The 18,947-nt window shown below is 41.4% G+C and overlaps 1 protein-coding gene across 2 annotated transcripts; it reads right to left on the reverse strand.

Annotated features, from left to right (window-relative positions):
• Positions 1-15,484: 15,484 nt before the first annotated feature.
• Positions 15,485-18,710, reverse strand: LOC110519999 (transcription factor 21). 2 transcript variants are annotated; one of them, XM_021596942.2, is made up of 3 exons: positions 17,877-18,710; positions 16,147-16,204; positions 15,485-15,918 (listed from the first exon to the last, which is right to left on the reverse strand). In XM_021596942.2, exons 1-2 carry the CDS (start codon positions 18,454-18,456, stop codon positions 16,167-16,169), a joined length of 618 nt encoding a protein of 205 aa, XP_021452617.1. In that variant the 5' UTR covers positions 18,457-18,710; the 3' UTR covers positions 15,485-15,918; positions 16,147-16,166. The 2 variants fall into 2 exon arrangements, with proteins under 2 accessions (XP_021452617.1, XP_021452616.1); XM_021596941.2 differs by having other exon boundaries at positions 15,485-16,204; positions 17,877-18,705.
• Between the last annotated feature and the right edge of the window lie 237 nt (positions 18,711-18,947).

An 18,947-nucleotide genomic window follows, 5' to 3' on the forward strand; every position in this document is an offset into this window, starting at 1 on the left:
ATGTTATCACACCAGTCCACATGATGGAAGCAGTCTTGGAGTGTGGAATCAGCTTGGTCGGACCAGCGTTGGACAGACCTCAGCGTGGGAGCTTCTTGTTTTAGTTTCTGTCTGTAGGCAGGGATCAGCAAAATGGAGTCGTGGTCAGCTTTTCCGAAAGGAGGGCGGGGCAGGGCCTTATATGCGTCGCGGAAGTTAGAATAACATTGATCCAAGGTTTTTCCAGCCCTGGTTGCGCAATCGATATGTTGATACAATTTAGGGATTCTTGTTTTCAGATTAGCCTTGTTAAAATCCCCAGCTACAATGAATGCAGCCTCAGGATGTATGGATTCCAGTTTGCAAAGAGTCAAATAAAGTTTGTTCAGAGCCATCGATGTGTCTGCTTGGGGGGGGAATATATACGGCTGTGATTATAATCGAAGAGAATTCTCTTGGTAGATAATGCGGTCGACATTTGATTGTGAGGAATTCTAATTCAGGTGAACAGAAGGATTTGAGTTCCTGTATGTTTCTGTGATCACACCACGTCTCGTTAGCCATAAGGCATACACCTCCGCCCCTCTTCTTACCAGAAAGATGTTTGTTTCTGTCGGCGCGATGCGTGGAGAAACACGCTGGCTGCACCGCTTCCGATAGCGTCTCTCCAGTGAGCCATGTTTCCATGAAGCAAAGAACGTTACAGTCTCTGATGTCCCTCTGGAATGCTACCCTTGCTCGGATTTCATCAACCTTGTTGTCAAGAGACTGGACATTGGCGAGAAGAATGCTAGGGAGTGGTGCACGATGTGCCCGTCTCCGGAGTCTGACCAGAAGACCGCCTCGTTTCCCTCTTTTACGGAGTCGTTTTATTGGGTCGCCGGCTGGGATCCATTCCATTGTCCTGGTTGAAAGGCAGAACACAGGATCCGCTTCGCGAAAATCATATTCTTGGTTGTACTGATGGTGAGTTGACGCTGATCTTATATTCAGTAGTTCTTCTCGACTGTATGTAATGAAACCTAAGATGACCTGGGGTACTAATGTAAGAAATAACACGTAAAAAAACAAAAAACTGCATAGTTTCATAGGAACACGAAGCGAGGCGGCCATCTCTGTCGGCGCCATGGCAACAAACCCATAATGATAAATGGAGCGGCGATGGCTAGAAAGCCGGTGACGTCGATCTCCGAACGCCGCCCGAACAAGGAGAGGAGCCGACTTCGGCGGAAGTCGTGACAGCTGCAGCTAGTTGGCTAGCTCCTCTGAACAGTATGAAAGAGAGCACATTTTCTATGACGCACACAAAATCGGGAATCATTAGCTCATCTTTATGGATGTATCCAAATAAATGTCACTATGTTAGCTGTAGTTGGCTAGCTAGCGAGCAAAGGATGAGAAAGTTGCCAGCTAGCACGTCAATTTTTTAAGAACGAACGATTGGGTCGCATCCATAGATGTGGAACAAAAAGACTAGCAACCCTAGATTTGTGTCGGGACTATATCCTGTGGAAGGATGAAATAGTATGAATAAAATGAAATCAAAATACTTGTTAAATGAAAATATGTAAATCATTATTTGAATATGTTGGTAACCCGTTGTGTAAAAGTGATAATGCCCTCGAAGTCAGTGTTTGGAGGATATATTGGCACTCGTGCTTCGAGAACATTATCACTTAAATATCTTAAACATCTACTAAGCTAACATATGGAATTGTTTTAAGATGGTCATAACATTCATCATTTAGCCATTTGATTTAGAATTTTAGGACCCCTGTAGGTATATATATAAAAACATATGTAAAAAAAAAAGTAATTTGATGAAACATTGAATTTGGCCTTTACTGCTATAGCCCATAGAAATGCATTGAATAACATTTGTCATGGCAAAACAAAGAGAGAGAGAGAAAAAAAGCAAAACGTTTATGAACGTTTTGAAGTGTCTGTCCAATAGCTGTTCACGTTATTTCGGACATTTTTTTACCCCTTATGTTATTTGTGCATCTGTAACTTCCTTACTCATCATTATTCACAGTTCATTCAGGATTATCCATAATCATTGTAGCTTCCACATTAATGTTGAAGTGTTTAGAAACATATTATATTCTTATTTACAATAAAACTGACTCCAAAATGACACTAGAAATGATTTACCATTATTTTCTATTGGGCAGAAAATAATCAGAATCAACCTAAACAAAGAGCAAAATGCTTCCAACAAATTTGTAGAGTCACAAGCTTGATGTAGGCATTGCATGCTATGCATATGGGACCAAATACTTCACGGAACCCGGTAGCGGGCTGAAATTCGACAACATACGGTGATCGCTACATAAATAGTCATATTAAACATTCATGAAAATACAAGTGTCTCACATGTTTCGAAAGCCTAGAATCTTGCTAATCCAACTGCGTTGTCAGATTTAAAAAATAATTTACTGCGAAAGAATACGATGCGATTATCTGAGGATAGAGCCCCATAAAAAACAACTATTTCAACCAGCACAGGCGTAACAAAATCACAAACTGCAATAAAATAAATAGTTTACCTTTGACAATCTTCCTCTGTTTGCAATCCCAATGCTCATTGTTACACAATGAATGTTTTTTTGTTTGATAAAATCCATTTTTGTAGCCTAACACGAAACATTTTGTGAACCGCTTGTGTCATGAATTCCGTCTCATTCCATTTTCGATGACACATTCGAGGTAAATACACACACAGAACGTGACTTTTCCAGTCATGTTTGGTTTCATTGCAATCAACTGGTTTGTTTGTAACACAACTGTTGCCCTCTTCTGTTTTTCACTAAAATTGTCCCCATCATCCTATCTGAATGTTTGTTTTATCTTGTTCATTTTAAAGATGATGATACAACAATAAAAATAAAAAACATATGGTTTTTTTCAGTGTATTATCTAAACCAGATCTATTGTGTTATATTATCCTACATTCAATTCACATTTACACAAACTTCAGAGTGTTTTCTTTCAAATGGTACCAAGAATATGCATATCCTTGGTTCTGTGCCTGAGCTACAGGCAGTTAGATTTGGGTATGTCTTCAGGCGGAAATTGAAAAAAGTAGGGGGGTAGCTCTAAGAGGTTTTAATACACATATAAGTGAATTTGTCCCAATAATTTTGCTACCCTAAAATGGGGGGACTATGTACAAAAAATGCTTCACTGTTTCAGTAATTACAGAGGGCTCAGTACACCAAAAATCACATTGCATCATAAATAAGTACTCATTATTATTTTCAGATCAGTCAATCAGTCACCCTTTTTCTATAAAGCTTCATGGATTTGATGCTCTCGAACATGGTCCCTGTCTTCTTCAAATTGGGTTGCCTATGGTTTGAAACCATAGACTAAATTAATATTCTGCCTAAATAACTACCGACCCGTAGCACTCACGTCTGTAGCCATGAAGTTGTTTGAAAAGCTGGTCATGGCTCACATTGGCCAGATCGCAGTTGTAAATGAGAACTTGTTCTCAACTGGCCTACCTGGTTAAATAAAGGTGAAATAAAATGTAAAAAACATCGACACCAGAAGCCCTAGACCCGCTCCAATTTGCATACCGCCTCAACAGTTCCACAGATGACGCAATCTCTATTGCCCTCAAAGTTCATCACTAAGCTAAGGACCCTGTGACTAAACACCTCCCTCTACAACTGGATCCTGTACTTCCTGACGGGTTGCCCCAGGTTGTAAGGGTAGGCAACAACACATCTGCCACACTGATCCTCAACACGGGAACCCCTCAGGGGTGCATGTTTAGTCCCCTCCTGTACTCCCTGTTCACCTATGCCTGCATGGCCATGCAAGACTCCAACACCATCATTAAGTTTGCCGACGACACAAAGGTAGTAGGCCTGATCACCGACAACGATGAAACAGCCTATAGGAAGGAGGTCAGAGACCTGGCAGTGTGGTAACAGGACAACAACCTTTCCCTCAATGTGATCAAGACAAAGGAGAAGATTGTGGACTCCACTACGGAGCTGTAGTGGAGCAGGTTGAGAGCTTGAAGCTCCTTGGTGTCCACCAACAAACTATCAGACACACCAAGACAGTCGTGAAGAGGGCACGACAATGCCTTTTGCCCTCAGAATACTGAAAAAATTTGGCACGGGTCCTCAGATCCTCAAAAAGTTCTACAGTTGCACCATTAAGACCATCCTTACTGGTTGCATCACTGCCTGGTATGGCAACTGCTGTACGCACTACAGAGCGTAGTGCGTACGGCCCGTTACATCACTGGAGCCAAGCTTCCTGCCATCCAATACCTCTATACCAGGCGGTGTCAGAGGAAAGCCCTAAAAATTTCCAAAGACTCCAGTCACCCTAGTCATAGACTGTTCTCTCTGCTACTGCATGGCAAGCGGTAACGGAGTGCCAGGTCTAGGTCCAAAAGGCTTCTTAACAGCTTCTAGGCTAATCAAAGGGATACCCAGACAATTTTTATTGACTCACCCCACTTTTTTACGCTGCTGCTCCTCATTGTTTATTATCTATGCATAGTCACTTTACCCCTACTTACATGTACAAATTACCTCAATAACCTCGACTAACCTGTACCCCCGCACACTGACTCGGAGCCGGTACCTCCTGTATATAGCCTCGTTATTGTTATTTTATTGTTGCTCTTTTATTTTTTACTTTAATTTGTAAATATTTTTCTTAACTCTTATTTTTCTTAAAACTGCATTGTTGGTTAAGATCATTCAAATGGAGATGTCACAGACACCACAAAGGCACAGATACAAAGATGAGATCTCTATATGTCTCTATGGTGTCAATTCTTTCAGTTCTGACTGTTTCTGTTTGGACAACTTATTTTGGACTTTATATCAAAATTAAATCATTCGGGGTATCAATTAAGTACCTTACTGTAATAGAATTCCATTAAAATGGGAAAACATTTCTCAAGCAAGAATTTTGCTAGGACAGTATGGGAATGGTCTGAGTGGGGAGGGGAAAACTGAAAACTAGCTGTTATTGGCAGATGGGTTTGGAACTCTCTTTGTTATTGGTCTATTAAACCCCCTTGAGTCAATGTCCATGCCCCTGCGGAAATCGAATTAGCATAATAAAAAAATCCCCATACAAACCTATCAGTTTTAGCTAGAGATATAGTTTTCTCCATTGGATGCATCTCAATCTGCCGCATCCGCCAACGTCGCACTTCCACATCTGCGGTGAAAGGTGACAGAGCTAGAGCAGTGTTTGTCAGACCATGAGACATCCTGAAAATCTGTCTTCTCACGAAATTGTCTGTAGCATCCGAATGGTTTGACTATTATGACCCCTCGATGAAAAGATGAGACTCTCACGAACACGATGGTTTTGCTCCACGACCCCCACAAGAGTCTTGGGACTTGTCTGAGGTCGGTACAGTCAATCTGACAACTTCTGTCTGTAGCATCTGAACCATTTTGGCTACACTCTAATATGAACTCTCTGACTCTCATGAACACGTACATGTCGGTTATTTTGCTCTAGGACTCCCACAGGTTTCACAATACTCGTCTGAAGGTCCCCAATACCAGTTGAAAAAGTTAATGGAAGTATACAGACCAGTCAAAAGTTTGGACAAACCTACTCATTCAAGGGTTTTTCTTTATTTTTTACTATTTTTTACAATGTAGAATAATAGTAAAAACTATGAAATAACACATGGAATTATGTAGTAAGCAAAAAAGTGTTAAACAAATTCAAATATATGTTATATTTCAGATTCTTCAAAGGAGCCACCGTTTGCCTTGATGACAGCTTTGCACACTCGCAACCAGCTTCACCGCGAATGCTTTTCCAGCAGTCCTGAAGGAGTTCCCACAAATGCTTTTCACTTGTTTGTTGCTTTTCCCTCCGCGGTCCAACTCATCTCAATTGGGTTGAGGTCGGGTAATTGTGGAGGCCAGATCATCTGATGCAACACTCCATCACTCTCCTTCTTGGTCAAATAGCTCTTACACAGCCTGGAGGTGTGTTGGGTCATTGTCCAGTTGAAAAACAAATGATAGTCCCACTAAGCGCAAACCAGATGGGATGGCATATCGCTGCAGAATGCTGTGGTAGCCATGCTGGTTAAGTGTGTCTTGAATTCTAACTAATTAAACGACAGTGTCACCAGCAAAGTACCCCCACACCATCACACCTCCTCCTCCATGCTTCATGGTGGGAACCACACATGCAGAGATCATCCATTCACCTACTCTCACAAAGACACGGCGGTAGGAACCAAAATCCAAAATTTGTACTCATCAGACCAGAGGACAGATTTCCACCGGTCTAATGTCCTTGCTCGTGTTTCTTGGCCCAAGCAAGTCTATCTTCTTGCTGGTGTCCTTCAGTAGTGGTTTCTTTGCAGCAATTCGACCATGAAGGCCTGATTCACGCAGTCTCTTCTGAACAGTTGATGTTGAGATCTGTCTGTTACTTGAACTCTGTGAAGCATTTATTTGGGCTGCAATTTCTGAGGCTGGTATCTCTAATTAACTTATCCTGTGCAGCAGAGGTAACCCTGAGTCTTCCTTTCCTGTGGCGGTCCTCATGAGAACCTGTTTCATAATAGGGCTTAATTAATGGTTTTTGCGACTGAAATTGTTTCTGGATTGCCTGACCTTCATGTCTTAAAGTAATGATGGACTGTTGTTTCTCTTTACTTATTTGAGCTGTTCTTGCCATAATTTGGAAGTTTACATACACCTTAGCCAAATACATTTTAACTCAGTTTTTCATAATTCCTGACATTTAAAAATGTAGTAATTTTTTTTTAAAATAGTAAAAATTCCCTGTCTTATCTCAGTTAGGATCACCACTTTATTTTAAGAATGTGAAATGTCAGAATAGTAGAGATAATTATTTATTTCAGCTTTTATTTCTTTCATCACATTCCCAGTGGGTCAGAATTATACATACACTCAGTTTGTGTCCAGTGACTAATGTATTGTTATCTGTGTATGAGGAGGAATAATAATGACGGTTTATGCCCTGCTATTGTTTTAATTTGGATTTTATTTTTGTACCCAAATATACTTTATTTAGTTTGGTAGCATTGCCTTTAAATTGTCTAACTTGGGTCAAACGTTTTGGGTAGCCTTCCACAAGCTTCCCACAATAAGTTGGATGAATTTTGGCCCATTCCTCCTGACAGAGCTGGTGTAACTGAGTCAGGTTTGTCGGCCTCCTTGCTTGCACACATTTTCTATGGGATTAAGTCAGGGCTTTGTGATGGTCACTCCAATACCTTGACTTTGTTGTCCTTAAGCCATTTTTCCACAACTTTGGAAGTATGGTTGGGTCATTGTCCATTTGGAATACCCATTTGCGACCAAGCTTTAACTTCCTGACTGATGTCTTGAGATGTTGCTTCAATATATCCACATAATTTTCCTTCCCTCATGATGCCATTATTTTGTGAAGTACACCAGTCCCTCCTACAGCACCGCAACCCCACAACATTATGCTGCCACCCCCGTGCTTCACGGGTGGGATGGGGTTCTTCGACTTACAAACCTCCCCCTTTTTCCTCCATACATAACGATGGTCATTATGGCCAAACAGTTCTATTTTTGTTTCATCAGACCAGAGAACATTTCTCCAAAAAGTACGATCTTTGTCCCCATGTTCAGTTGCAAACCGTAGTCTGGCTTTTTATTGCGGTTTTGGAGCAGTGGCTTCTTTCTTGCTGAGCGGCCTTTCATGTTATGTCGATATAGGACTTGTTTTACTGTGGATATGGAACTTTTGTACCTGTTTCCTCCAACATCTTCACAAGGGCCTTTGCTGTTGTTCTGGGATTGATTTGCACTTCTCGCACCAAAGTACGTTCATCTCTAGGAGACAGAACGCGTCTCCTTCCTGAGTGGTATGACGGCTGTGTGGTCCCATGGTGTTTTCACTTGCGTACTATTGTTTGTACAGATGAACGTGGTACCTTCAGGCGTTTGGAAATTGCTCCCAAGGATGAACCAGACTGTGGAGGTCTCAAAATTTTGGGGGGAGGTCTATGCTGATTTCTTTTGATTTTCCCATGATGTCAAGCAAAGAGGCACTGAGTTTGAAGGTAGGCCTTAAAGTACGTCCAAAGGTACACCTCCAATTGACTCAAATTATGTCAGTTAGCCTTTCAGAAGCTTCTAAAGCCTTACATAACTTTCTGGAATTTTCCAAGCTGTTTATAGGCACAGTCAACTTAGTGTATGTAAACCTCTGACCCACTGGAATTGTGATACAGTGAATTATAAATTAAATAATCTGTCTGTAAACAATTGTTGGAAAAATTACTTGCGTCGTGCACAAAGTAGATGTCCTAACCAACTTGCCAAAACTATAGTTTGTTAACAAGAAATGTGTGGTGTGGTTGAAAAACAAGTTTTAATGACTCCAATCTAAGTGTATGTAAACTTCCGACTGCAACTGTACATCACAGAAGACTGAAATATAACAAAACATTTGACATTGAAACACCAGATTGACGGTTTAAAAATATATATGTTTATGAAATATGAAATTATGAAAAATGTTAAAACATTCCACCCATGAGGCCACTAGAGGACGCTTGTGAATTTGAATGCAGCAAAACTACCAAGACTATTTCTTATTGTGTTCTTGGCAATCAAAGTTCCAATCAGCAGTTAGATGTGTAATCAGAAAGATGTGAGTTGTGTCTCCTCTGATAGACTGCACAACTCTATGGGTAAAACAATATTTTCTTCAGTGTATTTGGTAACAATGACCTAGAAAATTACATTGCTTGTCACCCAAATAATAGAGCCTATAATTTGAAATTGCGATTGCCATTTTACAAGCATTTGAAAGCTGAAGGTGTCGCGAGCAGCTGCGCTCTTTGCATGTACATGCTTAGTTTGATAGGCTATTAAAGGAGAAAAAGATTAGAGATATTTTCTTCGGATGGAAATAAAAATGATATTATTTTTGGACCGATTCAAGCTACACTTGGATCGTTTGGGCTCCCACGGATCGATGCACTTGTATTTTAAACATTTGAATAGGGTGAAGATTTACATCCCTAGCAACATTGCTAGTAGATTGTATTTTCAAACAGCAACTATCAGGAAATGACACTAATCAAATTTGTTCACACTTTTACAGTGTCAGTTTCATCAGCTCTTGTACAATATGATACAAAAATCATTTTGACTGCACAGGGCCTTAAATGCATTTCATTCTATAGTCTTTTAATGTGTGTGTTTCGGTAGTGACGTTAAAGCTGGGACTGCATTTAAAAATTAAAAGATATTTAAAAATTAACAAAACTACTAATTCGATCAGTATCTTTCAAAAAAATTATAGAACAACTCAAGATGTTCTATTGAAATAATAGTGTTAAAAAATATAAAAATCATGAATTGCTTTATTTTCAAACATGAAGTTTCGGAGTCAGGGTTTGGGACAGCCACCTCTCAATAGAAATATGTGCATAAACAATGATTTTGTACTATATTAATTTAGCAATATATTTGTTATTAACTTGGATGGAATTAGAACACATCATGATGTAAATAAGATCATAAGTTTGGAGACTTTTAACATTTTTTGGGGGGGTTGGACTGAAATTGGCTGTTGAATATCTCTTATCTGTCTCTGTTAACTACATCTCTGACTAAGTAGTGAGTACATAGTAACTACCATGACATCCATAAGTTACATGATGACATTGAAAGTCATCTACAGTCACAGTGACAGTGACACAGTGACAGTGACACATGGACAATGTCAGTGAGGCCTTGCTCCGCTGGTTCGAGTGAATAGGGCCAGCTAAGTGGAAACAGATTTAGGAGTCCCCTGAGTACAGCTCTTAACCGTAAGGGAAATGGCTAAACCAAATGCTGCGGGACACCACAGCTGTGGATTCAATGTCACGAACAGGGCTTCGGGAGCCAAAAGAAATACGGAGTACACTCAGTGACACACGCGCGTGCACGCATGCACGGTCAAACATACACAGAGGCTCAGATGTGCAGTGTACTTTATATGTCAACACACACACACACACACAGGATGGCTGACTTCATTCCACCTTTGTTTCAAACTCCTAATCACCCCCAGATGAATACTATTTATACATCACATACTATTCAGCACATACTATTTCGTCAAAAGTATGCACTATGCCATGTCTACAACGCAGTAGCGGCTGTTGACTGGCTGCGTAGGTGGGGCAGGACTGAGTGCGGGTGGATTTTTCTGAATTTAACCGACATGCATAGCCTTAACCAGTCTGATATATCTCATTTCCAATTTGATTAATTAAACTAAACACTCTATCAAGGAGGAATGGAGTTAGATGCCCACTCAGGCTGGTTATAGGCAGACTATCATATTCAAGCTATACCATAGCCCATATTGCCCATCTATCCTATTTATAAAGGACTGAAGACAGAAACAGATCATTTGGTTCCATTTCAACATATTTATTAGTGAAACCAAAGTGGTGTAACATATATAAATTATATCAAATAAACTAGTACACACACTAAAACGTTTCAAATGTTCAAATCAAAAAGGCTGTTGCACAGAAAAACTTGGGACGTTTATTATCATGCTAAAAGATGAGGTGATGGCGACGGATGAATGGCACGACAATGGGCCTCAAGATCATGTCACGGCATCGCTGTAAATGGAAATTGCCATCGATAAAATGCATTTGTGTTCGTTGTCCGTAGCTTATGCCTGCCCATACCATAACCCCACCACCAACATGGGGCACTCTGTTCACAACGTTGACATCAGCAAACTGCTCGCACACACAATGTGATACAGTTGAAACTGTGATTCATCCATGAAGACCACACTCCTCTTGCGTGTCAGTGGCCATCAAAGGTTAGCATTTTCCCACTGAAGTCGGTTACGATGCCAACCTACAGTCAGGTCAAGACCCTGGTGAGGACAACGAGCATGCAGATGAGCTTCCCTGAAATGGTTTCTGATAGTTTGTGCAGAAATTCATCAGTTGTGCAAACCCACAGTTACATCAGCTGTCTGGTTGGCTGGTCTCAGACGATCCCTCAGGTCAAGAAGCCGGATGTGGAGGTTCTAGGCTGGTGTAGTTAAAAGGGGTCTGCGGTTGTGAGGCCGGTTGGACGTACTGCCAAATTCTCTGAAACAACATTGGATGCGGCTTATGGTAGAGAAATGAACATTCAATTATATGGCAACAGCTCTGGTGGACATTCCTGCAGTCAGCATGCCATTTGCACGTTCCCTCAAAACTTGAGACATCTGTGGCATTGTGTTGTGTGACAAAACGGCACATTTTAATGGCCTTTTATTGTCTCCAACACTTGGTGCACCGGTGTAATGATCATGCTTTTAATCAGCTTCTTGATATGCCACACCTGTCAAGTGGATGGATTATCTTGGCAAAGGAGAAATGCTCACTAACAGGGCTGTAAAACAAATTTGTGCAGAACATTTGAGAGAAATAAGCTTTTTGTGCGTATGCAAAATGTATGGGATCTTTTATTTCAGCTCATGAAACATGGGACCAACACTTTACATGTTGCATTTCTATTTTTGTTCAGTGTATTATTTCTTCACATTTTAAGCGCAGCAGTGTGCACACAGCAGCCTATGCGCAAATGTTCCAAAATGCAATTTGCGGGAAAACACAGTTCTAAAATGTGCACCGCACATGAAAGAGGTTTCATGGACAGAGATGGACATATCTGTTAGAAATGTAGCAAGAGAGGAGATCTAAAGATGCAACAACTATCATGGGTTGCTAATATTACAAGGATAATGCCTTTGGCTGCTGGACAATGAAATAAAGTTGATTTGAAAACCAATATAACAGGAGAAAGCATATCTTTATAAAATAATTACCTCCATGTTTCTAGGGTGGGATTTTGGCTATAGGCTATTTTGAAGCCAGGTAAGACATGCCTCATAATATGAAGTAAAATGTCCAGGTTTAGTGTTGCTAATGATAGGCCTAGCCGTCTTGTGGTAGATGGAAAGGATTTCCCAAAAACCTTCGCAATTATAGTGCATTCAGAAAGTATTCAGACCACTTGACTTTTTCCACATTCTGTTACGTTGCAGATTTATTCTAAAATTGATTAAATAAATAACAAATCTCATCAATCTACACACAATACCCCATAATGACAAAGTGAAAACAGGTTTTTAGAAGTTTTTGCAAATGTATGAAAACAAAAAAAACAGAAATATCACATAAACGTAAGGTTTCAGACTCTTTGCTATGATACTTGAAATTGAGCTCAGGTGCATAATGTTTCTATTGATCATCCATGAGATGTTTCAACAACTTGATTTGAGTCCATCTATGGTAAATTCAATTGACTGGACATGATTTGGAAAGGCACATGCCTGTCTATCTAAGGTCCCATAGTTGATGTCAGAGCAAAAACCAAGCCATGAGTTTGATTGTGTCGAGGCACAGATATGGGGAAGGATACCAAAAAATGTCTGCAGCATTGAATGTCCCCAAGAACACAGTGGCCACCATCATTCTTAAATGGAAGAAGTTTGGAACCACCAAGACTCTGCCTAGAGCTGGCTGCCCGGCCAAACTGAGCAATCAGGGGAGAAGGGCCTTGGTCAGGGAGGGGATCAAGAACCTAATGGTCACTTTGACAGAGTTCTAGATTACCTCTGTGGAGATGGGAGAATCTTCCAGAAGGACAACCATCTCTGCAGCACTCCATCATTCAGGCCTTTATGGCAGAGTGGCCAAACAGAAGCAACTTCTCAGTAAAAGGCACATGAGAGCCCGCTTGGAGTTTGCCAAAAGGCACCTAAAGGACTCTCAGACCAGGAGAAAAAAGATACTCTGGTCTGATGAAACCAAGATTGAACTCTTTGGCCTGAATGCCAAGCATCACATCTGGATGAAACCTGGCACCACTCCTACGGTGAACAACGGTAGTGACAGAATCATGCTGTGGGGATGTTTATCGGCGTCAGAGACAGGGAGACTAGGCAGGATCAAGGGAAAGATGAATGGAGAAAAGTACAGACAGATTGTTGATAAAAAACCTGCTCCAGAGCGCTCAGGACCGCAGACTGGTGTAAAGGTTCACCTTCCAACAGGACAATGACCCTGAGGATTCTCTACCTTACCTGACAGCCTAGACCCACTTCAATATGCCTACCGTCCCAATAGATCCACAGACAATGCAATCGCCATCACACTGATTCCAGGAAAAAAACTCTCACACTACGTCAACAAAACAAAGGAGCTTATCGTGGACTTCAGGAAACAGCAGATGGAGCATGCCCCTATCCACATCGATGGGACCGCAGTGGAGAAGGTGGAGAGCTTCAAGTTCCTCGGCATACATATCACTGTGGATCTGAAATGGTCCACCTACGCAACAGCGCCTCTTCAACCTCACGAGGCTGAAGAAATTTGTCTTGGCCGCTAAAACCCTCAAACTTTTACAGATTCACAATTGAGAGCATCCTGTTGGGCTCTATCACTGCCTGGTACTGCAACTGCCCTGCTCGCAACCGCAGGGCTCTCCAGAGGGTGGTGTGGTCTGCCAAATGCATCACCGGGGGAAAACTACCTGTCTGTTAAGACTGTTAAATAGCCATCACTAGCCAGCTTCCACCCGGTTACGCAACCCTGCACCTTAGAGGCTGCTGCCTTATATACATAGACTTGGAATCGCTGGCCACTTTAATAAGGGAGCACTAGTCACTTTAATAATGTTTAAATAATGTTTACATACTGCTTTACTATTATGTCTATACTGTATTCTATTTCACTGTATTTTAGTCAATGCCACTCCGACATTGCTCAATCTAATTTTAAATATTTCTTAATTCCATTATTTTACTTTTAGATTTGTGTGTATTGTTGTGAATTGTTAGATACTACTGCACTGTTGGAGCTAGGAACACAAGCATTTGGCACACCTGCAACAACATCTGGTAAATATGTGTATTTGACCAATAAAAGCCTCTGAATGTCCTTGAAGGCCCAACCAGAGCCCAGACTTGAACCTGATCGAAGAGAGAGATCTGGAAAGACCTGAAAATAGCTGTGCAGCGACGCTCCCCATCCAACCTTACAGAGCTTCAGAGGATCTGCAGAGAAGAATGGGAGAAACTCCCCAAATACAAGTGTGCCAAGCTTGTAGCATCATACCCAAGAAGACTCGAGGCTGTGATCGCTGCCAAAGGTACTGTGTAAAGGGTCTGAATACAAGGTACTGAATACAGACCCTTCAACAAGGTACTGATTAAAGGGTCTGAATACTTCTGTAAATGTCATATTTCATTTTTTTTTTTAAATATAGATTTGCTAAAATTTCTAGAAACCTGTTTTTGCTTTTTCATTATGTGGTATTGTGTGTAGATTGATGAGGGGGGAAACTATTTAATCAATTTTAGAATAAGGCTGAATCGTAACAAAATGTGGAAAAAGTCAAGTGGTCTGAATACTTTCCGAATGCACTGTAAATGTTAACTAGCTACAAAGTAGCCTATGCCTACCTTGCAGAATGATATCATGATTATTTGCCTGCACAGTTGAATTAAAGTGTAGGTTCACTCAAAAATCTAAGTGTATGACATTTTTCCCAGACCTCAAAAGTGGTCTCCTTATGTGGTTTAAGAATTTTTGTGGACTTAGAACATAAAAATAATACTAAATTGTACTTTTTACCCCAATATCATGATATCCAATTGGTAGTTACAGTATTGTACCATTGCTGCAACTCCTGTACGGAGTTGCACGACCCAGCCAATCCACACTGCTTCTTGACACATGCTCGCTTAATCCGGAAGCCAGCCGCAACAATGTGTCGGAGGAAACGCTGTACAGCTGGCGACCAAAGTCAGCGTGCATGCACCCGGCCGCCACATGGAGTCACTAGAGCACGATGGGACAAGGACATCCCAGCCGAACAAACCCGCCCCTAACCCAGACGACACTGGGACAATTGTGCATGGGTCTCCCGATCGCGGCCGGCTATGACACAGCCCGGGTTCAAACCCGGATCTGCAGTAACGCCTCTAGCATTGCGATGTAGTGCCTTAGACCACTGCGCCACCCAGGGGCCCCAATTTTCTTGTTATTCTATTAAAAGTGTGATTTGAGTGTGAAAACCTGAAACAAATGTGGGAAATCTGAAACCTGTGAACTTCTGACTGATGAAAGTCTAATTTATCTATTTCAGTAGTAGGCCTACTACTGTATTAGCCTACTTGCACAATATGGGAATTTTCATTTGAGGCCATTCAGAGTATAAGTCACTGTTTGTCATTAGACATTTTCACACAGGGTCCCTTCCCTTCGCCTGGCGGGCCGTTTGGGAAATTTTGGACAAAATTAGAGTATACCCACTTCTACAGGCACCTCTACACCACTGCTCAAATGGCCTACTATTTAGGATGCAAGTATGGGCATTCGCACACGGCCAGTGTGTTAGAAATTCCCTGATTTGCCATTGAGTACACATCCATTCACCAGTCCTTACAGTTTCACCGCAATATACTCACAGACACTACAAAAACAACATATATTCATAATAAGTATCATGAATATCAAAACGTTCCATTTGACAACATAATAAATAATGTATGATTGTCAATTGATTAAAGATACAGTTTAAACAGCTCGCCACATCAAAATGAAAACAGTTTAATAAATAATTATAATAATAACAACATTTTTTTCTTCTTCGATGATTAATAAATAAATAAACAAATTAAATAAATACATAAATGAATTAGGTTAAATTAACTTACGGAAAATGTGGGTGTCACACACAATGAACAACAGCTAATGGTTTCAAATGAACACACGGCGCTTCAGTATTACACTCAGAAAAAATAGTTTGACCAAGGTTCGTTCAGTCCCATGCCAGGCTGCTTCTGTCCCCTGTGAGAAATGCCATCCCCATGGGCTTAAGTCTGGCCCCGGTCTCCCATCCCCTGTAAAACAACAGGCAACTCCAGAAAAACACTGCCACTCCATTACCAATCGAATATTACCACATTCAAATATTAAAGGCTGTGAGGGGAGTGGCTAGCTGCAGAGAAAGGTGCATGAACTGATAAGACGTCTGCAGATGTCACTCAGCCCCTGATGTGATGTTGCCATTGAAACAAAGACAGAAGGGGGTTATAAATCCCCCGCCAGCAGCCCCCTGTCCAACGTACTTGGGTTGCTCCATCCTGAGTTAATCCCACTTTATCCAGGAGAGCCGGGCTGTCAGATCTAGAGTGAGACAGGGGGGACAAAAGCAAGGCAAACATGAGGCTTTAAATACATTTTAATGATCGTTTAACAAGTCGCAGGTCTGAGCAAAGGGGTACACTCACTCCTCAATGCCCCCTCCGAATTGGTTAACTAAAGTAAATAGGCAACCGTTGAGTGCAGTGACAATACTTGTGCTCTGGCAAAGGGGAGCTTTTGTGCACCCACGCCAAAGAAAAAGACAGCTGGGGGGGGGGGGGGGGGGGGGGGGGGAGACACACAACAAACAAACAAAGCAAGCTGTTTAAGTGACACAAACTCAATTCAGAGCCAATGAGCTTTGGAGTTGGCTGTCAACTATTAGCATATGCTCTCCCTCTCCTCGTGCTAATGTAATTTTAAACACTTCGTAGGATACGTCATCCTTCCTTGGGTTTATCCTGTGTGTTGTTTGCAATTTCGTGAATTGGGTTTGGTACTGTCCCAGACCCAATTTGAAGTCACAAAACATATGGGCCATGCATATAGTATTGGTTGTAAAACTATAATTCCAAGTATAGTAAAGTATACATTTACTGTAATTCCATCCATGTATAGTGGGTGGACATATTGCTGGAGTTTCTTCAGTCCCACACTTAAAATAATAATTATTCCTTTTCGGACCAAATGTTACCTGGACCCAAAGAAATCTTGGCCCAAACTTAGTTCCAACTTGAGAAAATGTAGGCATCAATTCAGTCAATTTAAAATTATGTGTTTGCTCAACTTGTCTCATAACTTATGTTCATTCAACTAGAAATTATTATTTGTGCGTAACTAAAAAAGGCTGTGCAACTGGTAACACATACACAGTGCTGTTAACATACAATGTTTTCAGCGTGACATGTATGACACTCGTTGACATTGTGCATGTTCATTTATACAGTACCATTATTCAACATATCCTCACCTTGGGATTTAACTCACAGCTTCTTGCTTCGTGGCATTCCAATCTTCCTGCTATGTCATCGTGTCTGTGTCAGTTATTGATCTGGCTATTTGATTTACTTTGATTTGATTGACTTATTTCGGCCATTTCCGTTTAGTTTGTATAGTTATCTGATATCGGTGGGGCATTTTACTCTATTTTAATGTTACTCCTTAACAGTTTTCCTTGAGTGTGAGGTCTACTTTGAAGTGCAAAGTTGAGCAATAAAGGTGAAAGCTGTTACTGACACAGATATGGTGGCATAGCAGGAAGATTGGAATGCTGTGAACCAACCGTTTGTGAGTTCAAATCCCAGGTGAGGGCATGTTGATTATTAACTGCTGTATAAATGAACATGTACTTTGTATGTTAAAAGCACTGTGTGTGTAATTAGCTCCACAGCCTTTTTGTTGTTGTTGAGGAAAGATGGCCAAATACTACTTTCTAGTTGAATGAACAAATGAGACAATTTCAGCAAACACATCATTTTAAATTGACAGACGTTTGGCTATGTTTTCTCATGTTGTAGGTAAGTTTGGGCTAGTTTAGGCCTTCTGTAGGATCTATTGCACCCGTTTCTATTTAGCCGTTCAATCTTTGAATGGAAGAGATTCAAAATGTAATTGTACAAGCAACGAATCAAATTGTGTATGACTGTAATCTCATTGCATAATCTAAAAATGGTTCTATATATCGGTTATTAGGCAATTTGTATTATCTGCTCACCGCTTGTGTTCCAAATGGCATTGGTTTGATTCTTGTAACCATTCTTCATGCATTCGTCCACGTACGACTTGGGGTCGCAGCCGGAAATCAGTATCTCTCTCAGGAGGGCAATGTAGGCAATGGCCAATCTCAGTGTATCAATCTTAGACAGGCGCTTCTCGTAGGGAAATGTTGGCACGTGGCACCTTAGCTCTTCGAACGCAGAATTGATACTCAGCATCCTCTTCCTCTCCCGGATGTTAGCGGCGTGTCGCTGGATCTTGTACGGATGATGGGGCACGAACCGCCGCTGCCTGCGCTTGCTCATCTCGTGGGGCTCGTCCACAGAGGAGCTGTCCACTTCAGCACTGGCTCCAAGGCCGGGAGACTGCGAGTCCAGGTCGGTGAAGGTCATCTGTGCGTCAGGGAACATGGACTGGCCACCGAAAGAGGACCAGGGCGAAAGCTGGCCCGTGACCGCGGTGCAGTCAAAGAGGAGAGTGTCCAACTGGGCCTGGAACTGGAAGTTAGGGTCCATCTGGCCCCAGAAGGCAAAGTCTGTAGTGCCATCTTGATCCAAGTCAAATAATATATCTTCCATTTTTTTAATCTTACTTTTCAATTCGATTCAACAAGCTGTGTTCACCCGGCAGGAGAAAACGTGTAGCCTGCTGCACGAAATAAGTTGTTGTTCAGACATCGGTGCCTAGTTCAAAAGTGCCTAGTTCAAAATAAAGTGCTTGTGGGAACCGTCGGGTGTGCACTACCTGTCACCTGTAATCTCTGGACTGTGTGACACTCACAGTGACACATCTCGAGGATTAAATAGTTCCCGGATTTCCATGTCTGGCGGCAGGGGGTTCGCGCATTTTCTAAAGGCTGAAAAGGACCTCATTAGGAAACATGCCCCCTCCTAATAGATCACTCATTGCCTATTAAAAAGTGGAGTTGGAGATACAAAGGAATCAGTTGATCTTGCAATTATAAACTTCCCTCGAATACAACGAGCAAAGAGTATCCTAATATCTACAAAGAAAATGACTATTTGACATTCGTTCCTTGAGAGGGCTCTTTCTCAGTTTTGCCCCTCGT

The sequence above is a fragment of the Oncorhynchus mykiss genome, chromosome 3 (assembly GCF_013265735.2).
Source record: "Oncorhynchus mykiss isolate Arlee chromosome 3, USDA_OmykA_1.1, whole genome shotgun sequence".
Classification (NCBI taxonomy): Eukaryota; Metazoa; Chordata; class Actinopteri; order Salmoniformes; family Salmonidae; genus Oncorhynchus; species Oncorhynchus mykiss.